At 40.5% G+C, this 16,050-nt stretch overlaps 2 protein-coding genes across 17 annotated transcripts in view; one reads left to right on the forward strand and one right to left on the reverse strand.

Annotated features, from left to right (window-relative positions):
• Positions 1–16,050, forward strand: part of LOC134752944 (fibroblast growth factor 22) — a 251,025-nt gene that overhangs the window by 7,070 nt on the left and 227,905 nt on the right. The gene's annotated exons all lie outside the window — the stretch shown is intronic.
• Positions 642–6,569, reverse strand: LOC134744552 (uncharacterized). Of its 15 annotated transcripts, none has more exons than XM_063679218.1 (4): positions 5,651–6,569; positions 5,043–5,162; positions 1,515–1,585; positions 642–1,076 (listed from the first exon to the last, which is right to left on the reverse strand). In XM_063679218.1, exons 1-4 carry the CDS (start codon positions 5,687–5,689, stop codon positions 797–799), a joined length of 510 nt encoding a protein of 169 aa, XP_063535288.1. In that variant the 5' UTR covers positions 5,690–6,569; the 3' UTR covers positions 642–796. The 15 variants fall into 15 exon arrangements, 14 of the variants coding, with proteins under 14 accessions (XP_063535288.1, XP_063535434.1, XP_063534881.1 ...); XM_063679364.1 differs by lacking the exon at positions 5,651–6,569 and adding an exon at positions 5,330–5,640 and having other exon boundaries at positions 3,264–5,162; XR_010128167.1 differs by lacking the exon at positions 5,651–6,569 and adding an exon at positions 5,330–5,644 and having other exon boundaries at positions 642–1,585; positions 5,067–5,162.

Here is a 16,050-nt window from a genome sequence, read left to right on the forward strand (position 1 = left end):
AAATTTGCAATTTTGGAAACTTTCTACTACTAATTTCTGGTTTCAGCATTCCTGTGGGCGCCGCTTGGCAACCTATTCCTAAAATTTACGATAGGTTTAGTTTGGTTCAATCAGATTAAAGCCTGTGATTCTTACATATTTATTCTTGTTTGCATAGCATTGCGTACTGTGCGGTTTGAGGAATTTCCTCCCGCGGACGCTTCGGCTGTGGAATGAGCTCCCGAGGTTTTCCCGAAAAGCTACAGTATGGGGTTCTTCAAAAAGGGAGTTATAGCTATTACATACATTGACATAGCTAACAGCTTATTGAGCACTTAAACTAGTACACAATAGTTTCGGTAGATGTCACCTTTACATATCATAGGACGATTGAGAGACTTAATCTGTCTAGATTAGGTAAGTAGGTACTTAGGTATGCTAATACCTACTTATCTGCTACTTGTTAAGATAGGTCTTAACATTTTGCCACCCCTTGAAATAGTTAACGTTTTATGAGTAACATTAGGTATTTCAAAGAATAGGCTTTATACATTTTACCTATCAGTAAGGATGGGCAGAGTTCTTTGTTACGAGTTATAGTTAGGTAATTACTTAAATTTTAATTAGATCTGTGCCCATTCTTATAAATGAAACAACAATAGGAAATGATTTTTATTTTAAATAGGGAGTAGGTATTCTAATTATGTACATAGGTACTAGGTAAGTAAGGTAATTTAGGTACTTAATTATACTTATTAGACACTTAGTTATAATTATTTGAACTTTACATTAGGTTGGTACTGTTGGTAGGTATTTACTACTTATATGACTTCACCCGAAGTAGGTAATGGACAAATGTTATTGAACGCGCGTTGGATGTCCCCTCTGGCGGTTCGGATGACGGCCACCCTGGTGACGCCATCCCGGCCCGGCTGCGTCGCGACGATCTTGCCCAGCCTCCACCGGCAGGGCGGCAGACGCTCGTCTCGTACCAGGACGACGGTGTCGACTGCGAGGCTTGGGCCGCGCGCGCTCCTCCACTTCGTGCGTTCCTGCAGCGTTCCGATGTAGTCACGTGACCAGCGCCGCCAGAAGTCCTGCGTGATTTGTTGCAAAAGTTGATAGTGAGTTAATCGGTTCTTTGGTACATGGTTATAATCTTCGTCCGGAAGTGAATTTGGTGCTTTTCCAATTAAAAAGTGAGCTGGCGTAAGGACAGGATAGTCAGGATTTGAACTAGGTAAGGGACATAGTGGCCTAGAATTTACCATAGATTCTACCTGATATAGGATTGATACAAATTGTTCGTAAGTTAACAAAGATAACCCTAACACTCTTTTTAAATGATATTTGGTAAGTTTTATACTAGATTCCCATAGGGACCCCATATGAGGTGTATAGACAGGAATAAAACTCCATTTTATGCCCTCGTCTGCGCAATGAGATACTAGCTCGCTCGAGCTGTCCTGTAGGTATTTTTGTAAATCTTTTAGCTCGTTACTAGCCCCATGAAAGGTTGTTGAATTGTCACTCACCAACTCCTTCGGTTTACCTCTCCTGGCGATGAATCGTCGCAGCGCCGCCAGGAAATTGGCTGACTCGAGCCCTGTAATTAATTCGAGATGAATTGCCTTTGTTGCAAAACAAATAAACACTGCTATATAGCACTTAGAGACCTTGTAACCACGCCCTGTCCTATCTCTAATGTTATAAGGTCCTCCATAATCGATACCCGTGATAGCAAAGGGGGGGGAAGGATTTACCCTTGAGGGGGGTAAGTTTCCCATTATAGGGTTAGTAGTCTTTGGATTTGCTCTAAAACACGGAACGCATTTATTTACAATTTTCGAGGCTAACATCCTACCTTTTGTTGGCCAGATGCGCTCGCGAATAGTTGAAAGTAATAACTGAGGGCCAGCGTGCAGAGTACGTATATGTGCGTTTGCCATCAGTAGTTTGGTAAGCGCGTGCTCGTGACTTAATATTAAAGGATGTTTTTTTTCATATGCATAATGCGAAAGACCGATTCGTCCGCCTACGCGAACGAGTCCGTCCTTCATGAATGGGTGTAAAGATAATATTTTTGATTTGTTAAGAACCGGTTTATTGTTTTGCAATAATTTATATTCGTGTGGGAATGATTCCATTTGTGCATGTCTAATTAATGCGTGATCCGATTTTTTTAATTCTTCTACGGACAATGGTCCTGATAATTTATTATTTGGATTAATTGTTCGAGTTTTATTTTTTGTATTATATATAAATCGAAGTATGTATGCTAATACATGAATAAGTGTTTTATCGCTTGACCACCTGTGGAAAAGATATTGTATCGTGTCGTTAGATTCTGTGCTAATAGCCAAGGTGAGAGTTATGTTTACGTCGCTCTCGGCCTCGGGTGCATGATTTAGTGACTCAGAATCGTGGGTCGGCCATGTGTCCGGACTTTGGGTCAACCACGCCGGCCCAGACCACCATAACTGGTTGGTTTCCAGCTTGCCTGGTGCTACCCCTCGGGACAAAAGGTCGGCGGGGTTATCCTCCGAGCGGACCCATGACCACTCGTGCTTGCTTGTAAGTGATAATACTTTTGTGACTCTGTTACTAACAAAACAAGTTAATTTAGGGTTACTATTTTTTATCCAACATAATGTTATTTTTGAATCTGACCACAGGTTGATTCCGGAAACGTCACATTTTAATGCTCGTTTTATTTTGTCGACATGTGTCGCGAGCAGTAAACTGGAACAAAGTTCCAAATTTGGAATAGTTTGGGGTTGTATTGGACTTATTTTTGATTTTGAGTAAAGTAGGTGAACTTGTACGTTTCCTACTCTATCGCTTGATCGTATATAGATGGCAGCGCCATAGGCTTTAATGCTACTGTCACAGAACCCATGAATTTGTATCGTTACATAATTGGGTATGACTGTACATCTCGAAATTTTCAATTGGTTTAATAAAAACAAGTCTCGATAGAATGTGTTCCATTCTTGGATCAAGTCTTGTGTTAATTCGGTATCCCAATCTAATTGAGCCTTAAATAATTTTTGAATAAATATTTTGGCTACTACAATTACTGGTCCCGTCAAGCCTAGGGGGTCGAAAATGGACGAAATTACCCCTAGTACCTTTCTTTTGGTGATTGGGTGTGAAATTTGGTTTTCTTTAATGGTATACATAAGCTCATCTGAGTCACTAGACCACGCTAAACCCAGGACCTTATGTGTTTTATCTCCAAATTCGGTTGTGTGTGTGTTTTGGTGTGTGTGTGTTTCGCTCACCCGTTTTATGATGACTTCGGAATTGGACTTCCATTTCCGCAGCGTGAAGTTGGCTCCCCGCAGGATCTCGTTCACCTGTGATGCTGTTTCAGCTACCTGATTCTCGTCGTCGCCGCCGGCGATAAAATCGTCCATGTAGAACTGGTTCGCTATGGCCTCTGCAGCTGCTGGAAATGTGTGTTGGTTTTCGTTTGACAATTGTAACAAACATCTGGTTGCAATATGTGGTGCTGACTTTAAGCCGAAACTTAATGTGGTCAGCATATAAATTTGGAGTCGTTGGTGAGTATTTTCCCGCCAAAATATGCATTGTAGGTATTGTTGATTTGGTTTAACATAAATACATCTGTACATTTTTTGTATGTCAGCGTTAATAACATATTGGTATTTTCGGAATCGTAGAAGTATATTTATGAGTTCGTCCTGTATTATTGAGCCTTTGTATTGGATATCATTCAAAGAAATGCCGTTATCAGTTCTGCATGAGCAGTCGAAAACAATTCGAATAGGGGTTGAGGGGGAGTCGCGAAAAACAGCTTGGTGGGGTAGAAAATTACATGGGCCATCATAATTATCTTGTAATTGAATCATATGGCCAGCTTGTTCGAACTCGCGCATGAAATTCACATATTTATCTTTAAATTCGGGGTTCCGCTCGAACTTGGATTCTAATGTTTTGAACCTCCGATATGCTATGTGCCTAGATTGACCTAACTTGGTAGGTGGCTGCTTTAATGGAAGTTCTATTTCGAAATTACCCTCAGAGTTGTGAGTGTGAGTTTTCAGAAATATATCCTCACATTGTTTTTCATCATAGGGTAAATTTGGTGCGGAACCCTCCTCTATTTCCCAAAACTTTTTTAATTGAGTTTCTACTGTAACTTTACATTGAATGGCAGACTCGGTTTTTTTTTGTACGGAACCCGTGACTATCCATCCTAATCGCGAGCGTCTCAGAACCGGTAATCCGGGCCCGAGCTTGTATTTACCGGTAAGAAGTAAATCAAAGAATATCTCCCCACCGATAAGCAAATCTACATCTTGAGCTAAGTTAAACTCGTCATCAGCTAATTTATAACGCGACGGAATGTGCCAACGTTGCACGTTTGGTATTAAAATGTTGGTAGTACAAATTATAGGCGTAATAAAACAGGACAAATTCGTTGTAAAGGTTCCGTCTAAGGAATGCAATGTTACGTCACACGATTCTAAAAGGCTAGACACTTTTTCATTGAAACCTATGACATTTAAGGCAAGTTGTTCCTTGTTTAATTGTAACTTTTTGGCCGCGTTTTCGGTAATGAAATTTTCTTGCGAGCCATTGTCTAAAAATGCCTTCATTTTATGCACATTGTTATGCTTATCCCTAACGAGCACTTGGGCTGTTGTAAGGAAAACTGACCTATTTCGCGCATTGTTTATTTGTTTTTCGATTAAAGTGTTATTCGACAAGGTAGTCTCGATTTGACTAGAACTCGGTTGTTCGTCGATTAACGTTGATATTGGTAATCGCGTTGGTACGGGGTTACTACCTACATGAGTGTTGGTATTTGGTTTGTGTAGTAACGTATGATGCTTGCCCTTACATACTCGACATGTACTGGCCCTGCAGTTTGTTAAGACATGCGTTCCGGACAAACAATTAAAGCATAATCGTAATTTATTCACGGCTCGGATGCGCGCGATAACGTTTAATGCACTAAACTTTGGACACTGATTAATATAATGCGTACTCGAACAATACGGACACTGGTTACATTTAAACTGTTTGGAGGTTACCTTGATAGGTTCGGACGTGGTTACCATGGCCTTCTTGGAAGTGCTGGGTGCGTCCGATGGTACTGCTGGGCTGGTCGCTTCCAGCCGGTCAGCTCGGTTCTTTAGGAAGGTTTTGAAATCCTGCAACGAAGGCAATTTTCTCAAATCAACACTGTTTTCCCACTTTGATTGCAATCGACTGTCTAACTTTTTAACTAACATGTGAATAATTGCGAGATCCCAATTTTCGGTAGGTACATTTAATGAGCGCAAAGATCTCAAATGTTTGGAAATATTATCGCACAGACCTCTTAGACCCGAAGGAGTTGACGGTACCGGTTCCACGTCGAACAAGGCTCGCATGTGGTTGGTGACTAAACGTTTAGGATTATTATAACGTTCACAAAGCATCTGCCACGCGAGCATGTACGCGTCCTCGGAGAAATCGAGCGAACTAATTACCTCAAGTGCGCCGTCTTGTAAACAACTGCGTAGGTACTTATATTTTACGATCGGTGCTAAGCTAGCTTGGTTGACTAGGGCATCAAATGTGTCTCGAAATTGCAGCCACTGTGTTAGGTCTCCGTCGAAGCTAGGGAGGCTAATTTCGGGATATTTTATCGACTCACCGAGGGGTTGCTGCGGCGGGGCTTGCGGACTATGGTCATTTGGTGTTGAATCGGTATCTACCTTCGCCAGCAGCTTGCCCTTAGCGCTAAGTCGGTAAAATGTGTCCTCAAATGACATACGCTCGGCCTCGTGGGCTTCGATGTCCCCTTCGTCGCTGCACAGTGTCTCGATCCGGTCCTGTATCTCAGAGAAATCATTGTATAACTTTGGTAATTGTTCTAGTCTTAAGCTTATGTCTACAATTATTTCGGCCGTCAATGCACTTGAGTCGATTCTTTCTATAAATTTATTAAATACAGTTAATTTTCGCTTACAGACACCTCGTCTATTTTTTAACTGCCTAATTTCTAACTCTTCTAGAGTGTTTTTGGAAGTTTCTAACATGATTAAGAACGATTACAATTTACAATTTGTAGGAAATAAATCGATTACAATTAAATTTGGTAGGGAGATTTGGTAGATAGGTTAGGGAATGCCAGCTCACTTGCCTTCTCGATTGATGCTCGTGCGCGTGGCGTAGCTTGGTGATTGCCCTCGCTTGGGCGCTCCTTCTGCCTCTGGTGTGGTACCACCCACGTGGTCCCTTTGGTACTTGCGGTAGCCGTTCCCTGCTGCGGCTGCGGTGCCACGCACGTGGTCCCGCTTTGGTGGCTCGGTCGGCGCCTGTCGCGTTGGCTCAGGCCGCTCGATCGAGTGGTGTGGTCGCCTCCTAGTCACCTCTTCAGCTTCTTCAGGTCGGCGGAGCCCCACGCGGTTGCTGCCTACGTGGTAACGTTGCTCTCCCGGCCTAAATCAGGATACGCGGCGATTCCTCGACGTACCGGCTCGCAAATTTTACTAAATTTACTAGCGATTCGCTTTAAAGTACTGAGATTAACCGCGATTTAAACTAGGGGTCACCATTATATTCAGCGTTGGAGGTAATGGCGACCAAATGAAAGCAGAGAATCTGATATCTTAATTTAATGTTTTACAGAAGGCTGGTTAGAAAAAGTGGTCTTATCTACATACATGTAGAAGCTTATATAGTAAAGTACAGCGCCACACTATGACACTACGGATTGGTTAGGAACTATTACATACATTGACATAGCTAACAGCTTATTGAGCACTTAAACTAGTACACAATAGTTTCGGTAGATGTCACCTTTACATATCATAGGACGATTGAGAGACTTAATCTGTCTAGATTAGGTAAGTAGGTACTTAGGTATGCTAATACCTACTTATCTGCTACTTGTTAAGATAGGTCTTAACAGGAGTGTACAGGTTTTTAAAGGGTCAGCAACGCATATGTCTGGTTTTGCAGGCGTCCATAGGCTACGGTGACTGCTTACCATCAGGCGGGCCGTATGCTTGTTTGCTACCGACGTGGTAAAAAAAAAGCTCTACAAATACGGTAGTGTCCGATATTTCTGCACTCTTCGTTGTGTAAGATATTATGGGAGATTTCTGTACTTAAATAATAGGTTATAATAGTACGTTTACCCCAGACGCTAGACACTAGATACATCATTGGACAATGAAACTCCGTCATAATACAGCTATACTTAGTAAAATTGGCTTACACGCCTACTACTTACGTGTGTTTAAGCTACTCATTAGCATAGAGATATACATGTGACACTTATAAAATGTAGCCTACAATATATAATGTCGATGACACAGTGAGTAACTGTAACAGTTTTTATAGTTAAGCCTCCCGTAGACATATGTGTTAGTAGACATCGCACGTTTGCGAGAAATTTGACTAGTTAGGTGGCCGAGCGACTTAGATGTGAAACTTACATCGGCCAAGAGTGAATCCTGGATCATACTAATAAAAAAAAAACATTTATTTCGGACGATACAATCCATGTTTTGTTAGTTACAAATATACTTAAATTACTATGTTAGTACCTAAACTAAGATGTTGGGAGGTCCAGTGCCTAATTAGTGCACTGTCCCATCTCCCTGCCACGACGGCCAGGAGACTGTGGCGGCTGTCGCGCACCCTTCGGAGCGTCGCGGCGCAACGCTTGCGCAGCGTCGCGTGGAAACCATCCACATGCGCGTCTGCGAACATGCCCGACGCGCTGCAATATCGCGGCAGCCGCAACAAATAAACAAACCCTACCAAATTAAGAGGAGACAGAAACGAAATAATAGTAGTTATTTTCAATGACACGGATACTTGAATCCGGGTCGTAAACGAAACGATCAATCGCGATTGCCAATCACGTGTGATTGATGACGATTGATCGTTTCGGGGTCACTTTACCTTCTACACATATGTACCATCAGCAAAACTGCATGGCGACTTAATCAATGAATTCATTCATAATTTATCCATACAATTTCGCAGCTCACTGTCCATAAATTAATTTGGCATATGTGTATGGTGGTCAAAAAATGTGGGTTCTAACCCCGGTTATTCTGGCCCCGTAGACAACATGCGAATCGCTAACGCTACGTAGCGAACGAAACGCAACTGTCACTGTCACACTAATATGGAAGAGTAATAGAGACACAAATCGATTCGATTGCGAAGCGCAAGCGATCGTCACCTTGGCTAGGCTGCCTGTATAGAACAGAAAAGTCGTTCACGAATCAAAATGCAAAAAAACAACAACTAGAAATTCGGTCAGGATCCTTATGATACACAGACAAGAGGTTAAGCAGAGCCGTCTGCTAAAGAGACCTTAATGTTTCAAAAGGAAAGTGTTGCGAACTCAATTAGTACTGTCAGTGGCGTAACTAGGGGGGGGGGGGGCAGAGGGGGCAAGTGCCCCGGGCGCCATCCAAGGGGGGGCGCCAAAATGGGCAAAAGGCAGCAGCAGGGAAACTTTTGTCAGTCGTCAGGGGGCGCAAATTTGGTGCCTGCCCCGGGCGCCATATCATCTAGCTACGCCCCTGGGTACTGTCGATAGAGCCGCGGGTTGGTTGGTATCCCGGGGTCGCGAAACACGATCGAGACGATGATTTTTTTCCGTGATTCCTTTATTAAAAAAAATATATGTCTGTGTCGTTACACTTTCTGTTGTAACTATTGATCCGTGAGATTATCGCGTCGGATCACGTGGCTACCGGCTTGATGTTGATATCTAGATGTGTAGTATGATACCTAATGCCATTTATTTATTTATGTAGATCTCGTAAGATAAAGTTTGAAACCAGGAGTTCTTTTTAGCTTTGGTATATGTGAGGCCTATTTAACCTATGATTGATACAATTATGTACATTCCACTAGACTTTGAAATTTAACAATATCAATCTGAAAATCGATTTCTCTGCATTAATATGGTATCAAAGGAGTAGCGTTCGTGAGCTACCCATTAATTATGCACTATTATGTATAGGATAGTAAAGGAACGTGCAAAAAAAAACTAAAGACCGATTAAAATGAGATGACTGTCACATATAAATAGGGTCAGATTTTCCAGTTAAAAATGACTCTACGAGGAACAAACTTCAATCGCAGCTGACTTGTCAAAATATGACCGGCTGTGTCGAATGGTCGACCGATTTATGTAGACACCTATTAAAGATAAGCATAAAAGGACACCTACCATTTGAAAGATCCGGCCATGTACCAGTCAACCAGTCGTCAGTCAAAAAGTCCCAAATCGCTGCCAACGAGTGTGCCCATGGACCGCGAGCCAGGCGCAAATTTCGTCAGTCATCGCCTCCCGGGCGAAAACTCGTATATCTGTTGACGGCTATGTATAATGAACCCTCGTGAACGTCAGCTGCCGCTCCGTTGGTGGGTTTGAGGAATGGCAGCCACCAAAACGCATAACACGGTCTTTCCACCGCGATACAACCGGCTGACGATGTTTTATTAACAATAGCATCTAAACTATCATCTGACAAAGTATCAAACGGGAGGCGATGACGCCGATGACTGAAAGAATTTTCTTTTTTACATGTTCATGTGACCAGCTGACGGTCTTTCAACAGCGATACAATCGTCTGACGATTTTGTTTATTCACAATAGCATCTAAACTATCATCTGACAAAGTATCAAGCGGGAGACGATGACAAAAAAAAATTATAGACTATCTGCTGCCATTCCTCAACCCACCAACGGAGCGGCAGCTGACGTTCACGAGTGTTCATCATACATAGCCGTTAACCACTATACGAGTTTTCGCCCGGGAGGCGATTGGTCATGGAAATCTGTTCCTGGCCCGCGGTCTACCAGTGGGCTAGCCGTATTGCCACGTTAAATGGCAATGCTAACACGCTGAGCTAAATACTGGCTAGCCCTCTGGCAATTTAATTCAATTGCAATATATTGGTCTACTTTCTAGTATGTATTTACTTTCACAATTATTAGGTAATTAGCGTAGCGCTGTGAGCGACCTCGCGCGGCGCTATATATAGGCGACCCTGACGTTTACACTGAATACACAAATCTCTGAAGAATAGCGGATCGGACCACATTGTCAAGCGGTCATTATAGAAACATGATTTTGGTTTCATATTCTATTGGAAGGCAATCGTTAATCGTTACCAGGGGATCTAGCCAAGACGAAAATCGTACATCGATAATGCCAAACGAAAAGAAAATATCAGGATGACAGATGATGGACTGATTAGTATATAGATGTATGAAACAGCCTAGCTTGTATTTAAACAAAGTGGTAGGGTTAGTAAAGTCCAGGCTTGGCTTTTAATGAGATCTGATATCTTTTTTACATTAAAACCTAGTGTGTCTTGGCCGCCAATTTTATCAATGTAAGTACATAGTTGAGAAACGCAGAACGCAGAAAAAAGAAAAGACCCCAAAACGTGAAATTTAAATAAAAACCTATCGAAAAAAATATTAAATCATTTTACGGTTTAGACTCACGAGAGCCTAGGTCTCCTTTCTCAAGCACTAATAGTGCGAGCAGCGTTCACGACGACCGTGTATTGCGTACTGCCGCTGCCGCGCGCCGCAAAAAAAAAAGAAAAAAATATCTTATTCAATACCATAGACCATAGACCAAAGTACTAATAAGTTGTTGTCAACAGCACAGAATAAATAATAGTACTACGTGGTACTATACCGTACAAAAAGGAAACTTTCTACAAAACCGAAGTTTGACAGCGGTTCAGGGTCAAATCATGCTGTCCCTTTCTGATATATGGCAGTATGGCACTAACCTTTTCGACTATTTAGGGTTGTGCAAATTCAAGTCATTATCTCATCTGCGGTCGTGCACGCAAAGGAACGTCAAGTTGTGTTAACCCTAATAATTGCTCGGAGCAACGCTGAGCCGAACGGAGCCGAGTTTGCCCGAAGCGAGGAGTTTCGCACCCCTGTCAACAGTTGCTTGACTTTCCGTACAGTCAACAGTGGAAAGCTTGGCCCGTTTACCAAGTGTTCAAAATGATCCGTATTATATATCTATCATTTTTTTTTTTAAATTGAGCGCTTTGCCTGCTTAGCAGCAGTAGCTGACTACGCCGTGCTGTCAGCTGTATAACCCTTTCCAAGATTACCGCCGTCAAGTAACACGCCTACTGCGATATGGCACTGATTTCGTGATAACTAGAAAGTATACAACGCACGAAAGCGATAAGATAGTAGTGTTATCACTACCGAAATGTAGCGGAAGCGGCCAGGGATTCACATTCCTGTTCTAAGATTTAAATATAGAGAATGTTTGCTTGTATTAAACTTATTAAAGAGTTACTTAGTGATTGTAGAAAAAAATACAGAACAAGAAAAGATCATGCGCGATGTTTTGTGTACATCTAAATCAGCTGTTAAATTTGAAGCACTGTTTTTAATTTCCATTTTTTATTTACATACAGAAAGTGACGACATACCATCGATACCATCTATCCACATTTAAGACCACAATTCAACAATCAGTCCTTTCCCATCTTATTCGAGGCTTAAATATACCGTGTTTTGCAGCATTAGAAATATGAATTCGCTACGCTATCTGTTTTGCAATTCATAGTAATTTTTATTCACAGACACTGATATCTATATCGAAAGATTAGACCTAACAAAATAAAACAAGTATGTATTATTATTTTTGACAAGACGAATGTATCGTCACTGTCGATTTTCCGGAGAGCATCGAGCATTATAAATAAATAAGTGCCAGACAATACCCGTGGGTGGGACAAGTATTCCGCATTCTGTTAAATTATAAAACTCCCGAGAGACATATTTAAATATTATAAGTACATATTTATAACGGATCACTTACGTAATTTCGGTCGATACTCGATATTGCTACACAAGCACTAGTGAAGATGAAATTTAGACTATCTTTGATTTTTTTTTATAACCTGTAGTATCCCACTGCTGGGCAAAGGCCTCTCCCTTAGATTTCCATGACTCCCGTTGTTGAGCTGTTTCCGGCCAGTTATTAGTGAAGGTGTCTAAGTCGTCCCGCCATCTCCGCCTGGGCCTGCCACGTCCGCGCTTCTTTTGCGGCATCCACTTGGTGGCTATACTAGCCCACCTATCCGGATGCATGCGGCAGACGTGACCTGCCCAGTCCCACTTCAGCCTAGCGGTCTTCTCCCCTACGTCAGCTATGCCTGTTCTGGAGCGCAGTGTAGTGTTTCGGATGCAATCCATCCTGTATATTTTAATGTGTCAACGTAGGTCCTGATTTCATTCATTCATAATCTATATATTGCACAATACACAACCGATAATTAATAACTTCTTATCTTTCTTTATCACTTAGTAATAAGCACATATAAAGTAGGGATTACGATGAAACTTTGTGTATAAAGTGAATATTTGCTTTCACTTTCCGCTTGAGAACAAATACTTCGGTTTCTCGGAAAGGTCGCAATAAATAAATAAGTTAGTGATAGCGAGGTTACGAACGAGTTAATTGTTATGAGAGATACTCCTAGCATACTTACCTATATGTAATATAATTATAGATCATTACTAGTGTTGCTAGATGGTCACAAAAGTCACATTTTTCATGACTTTTGGCCCTCGTCGTCTGTGACATGTGCGACAATGTGTGTGACTAATGATTTGGCCGCACTCGGTTTTCTTTTTATTTTGTAATGCAAGGACAAAATGTGAAGTTCGTAATAAAAATGTAAATTTTTATTGAACGAAACGGAACGTGACTCAAGACTTGGCAACACTGATCAATAGAATTGTGTTAGTGTTAAGCTATTTATTGCTTATTTTTTCTGTTAAGTTAACCATTTAACCAGGCGTCGAGCATATTTCACGTATCAATTTAGTCATATTCACAAAAAACAATAGTTTCTAAATATAATATGTTTGTGTATCTTGTACAAAAATAATATATTACCATCAGAAATCAAACCTTAAATCTCTCACATTGCCGAAAAATGCAAGCAGCCATTGGTGCGGCGAAACGCATTCTAAGATGTCGATTATTGATTCCACTTCGTGATTCCCGCAGCTGTCAAGAAAAATTTTCCTCAATTTTCTAACTTTAATTTATCACGTCCAACGGGGCCTAGTTTATGGGCGTCATTTGTGTAACTTTCCTATGCGTATGCGCATTCTACAGGTTCTTCCGTCCGCTAAATACGCGCCATCTGGTTTTGAGTAACACAGCTGTGAAACTTGATTTGGGAATGGTGATGGCCCTTTGGGGTCATCTATATATTAAGTTACACGAATTTCATGACTTTTTGACCCTCCCCTTTGTCACACCTAGCCACACATTTGGCAACCCCTTTTCTTTCTCCCTGGTGTGACGTCACATTTTTGGCAATTTTGTTTTCAACTTAATCAGTAATTCGAATGTTACTTATAATTTATATTATTATTTTATTTTTAGATTTAACTTTTAAGTTTTATAGTATTGTAATTGGATAATTGTGGTATTTTCTATAAAAAGGGACCTTATTGCAGGGGGGTGTCACTGCGCAGTTTAGGTATATTTGGCCGGCGCACCGCCCGGGCAGGTGTATGGCAGTGGGCTGCCGCTCGCGCAAAATTGAAAATACGCAATGGCTTCGAAACCTAAATCGCGATCTAATCTGTATAAAAGATAATGTTCTGTTTACGGATGTCTGAATAAACGGAAGAACAAGGAAGCAGAAAAAACATTTTTTTTAAATCCCGGACTATATTGACCGACATATTTTCAAAGGAATAAGTACTTCTGTGGCATACCTACTTCCGTGAGAATCAGACATACTATCTCCGGCTAAAAATTTTATGTTTACGTTTGTAATTCCTACATATTTATCTTAAAAATAATAAATCAGTAGGTATAGGTACAAAAACTTGTCAAGTGACAACCCCGTGCCGACACTCGCAGCTCGGTCATAAAACTGCGGCACGCAAAGAAGATTCACGGTTCGTGCGCGGTTATAAGTTTCAATTTTGCTTGCAGGCGGCGAGTGTAGGTATAATTTTGTACCTAAATCTGGCTTTTGTGAAGGAGTGAATTTTCTGTACGGTAGTACTATTAGTTATTCTGTGCTTATTGTCGCTCCGATATAAATACAATGTCGCGCGACGCTGTGCGGCGTAAGCGCTATCGACAATAAGGTCCCTTATCATAAAAAATGCCCCAATTATGTTTTATCATGTTTTCTTAATTTTGTAATAGGTTAAATGTATTGTTTCTAATTATATTATTGATAAATTAAAAAAACCGGCCAAGTGCGAGTCGGACTCGCGCACCGAGGGTTCCGTACTTTTTAGTATTTGTTGTTATAGCGGCAACAGAAAATACAGAAATACATCATGTGTGAAAATTTTAACTGTCTAGCTATCACGGTTCATGAGATACAGCCTGGTGACAGACAGACGAACAGACGGACAGCGAGTCTTAGTAATAGGGTCCCGTTTTTACCCTTTGGGTACGAAACCCTAAGAATGTTTCTAATAAAAGCAATATTAGATTAAGGCGGTTCCCTGAGCCAGAAGGCGAAAACTCTCCTTATATGATCCTGTTTTTCTAAGAGGCGTTGATATTCGTAGACGTGGAAAAAATATATGTAGTTCTTGACTATATTATCTTTAATATCATAGCTTCCGATACACGAATTATGACACTTCGCTCGATACAATTAATTCCCAAAGTAACCTCTAACTCGGACTTTTAATCCAACTTTACTCGGTTATTTATTATGTGATACTATAAATAAAAAAAGAAGAAAAAACAATCTTAACTTAAATAATAATTTCATAGCTTTCGAATTTCGATATTGTAGGGTAACATAACATTAAAAACTTTCGCGGTTTAAACACATATTAAATCACATTTAGAAACGGGTCTATTACGGGTACAAAATAAATTCGCGATAGACCCGTTTCTAAATGTGATTTAATATTGTAGGGTAACGTTTTTAAAAATAAATAAAAATCGACAAAGTTCGATCATAATTGACACTTGGCGCGCATAATCTTTCCCGTTCTTTCTTGCTAAATGTGACAGAGACAGCGGCAAACCGACGGAACGGCCTTAAACCGATTAGAAATAAAAAAAATGTCACGCATAGAAACGATAACATATGCTAATGAAAAAACTAATTATTTAACTGACAGCGAATACAAAAAACTCGAAACAATTTTCGGTTTCAGGTGAAGTTGAAGTGACGTCACAAAGTTTTTCACCCCCTCCCCCCGTTGTCACAACATGTCACATTTTTGTGTGTGACGTAATTAATGGATGACCCCTTTCTGTCATATAAAAAGAGTATTTAAAATGTCATATGTGTGTATGAAAATGAATGGAGCCAGTAAATGAACAAAAACATTTTTTCGCAACATTATTTTATATTAGAAAATTGACACGAATGTATTAACGCAAATGTCTCGCAGAGTTAGCTTGGTCCAACTCTAATTACTAAAAATCGTGCTAAAATAAATGGAAAATTTAGAGTAATTATATTTTTATCTGCTTTAATTTTACTCTACTGTGGACCAAAGCATCTCTTTAGTGATGCATGCTAAAGGGCACGCCATGTTATACCGCTTCCAACATTAAGGTTAATTGACCTTTCTAGCGTTATTGATTTTCAAATGTTTGTTTATTAAAATAACTGAATGCTAATTAACCAGGTGTGAAGAACGCGCTGTTTACCATTCTTGTTTTTCAGACGAGGAATTTAAAGTGAATGTAATTGATTAAGGAATGGTGATTAAATAGACATAAATTTTCTCGTGTGGAAATATAACGAAATGTGTATTTACATTTAGTACTAAATTGGCACCGCCCGGCCCGCCATTTATTGCCGGCCTCCGCTCACACTTTACAGAGTTTACCAACCATTTTTACGTTATAACCTTATATACTGAAGTAGTAGTAGTAAACACTTTATTGCACAAAACAAGTACATAACACAGATAATACAGTAAATGTGTACAAAGGCGAACTTTATCCCCTGTTTACTGTTTAGTAAAAATAAATCGCGCTTCGACAATAGATTATTTCCCCACTTTCTTATTGC

This window comes from Cydia strobilella, chromosome 1, assembly GCF_947568885.1.
Source record: "Cydia strobilella chromosome 1, ilCydStro3.1, whole genome shotgun sequence".
Lineage (NCBI taxonomy): Eukaryota > Metazoa > Arthropoda > Insecta > Lepidoptera > Tortricidae > Cydia > Cydia strobilella.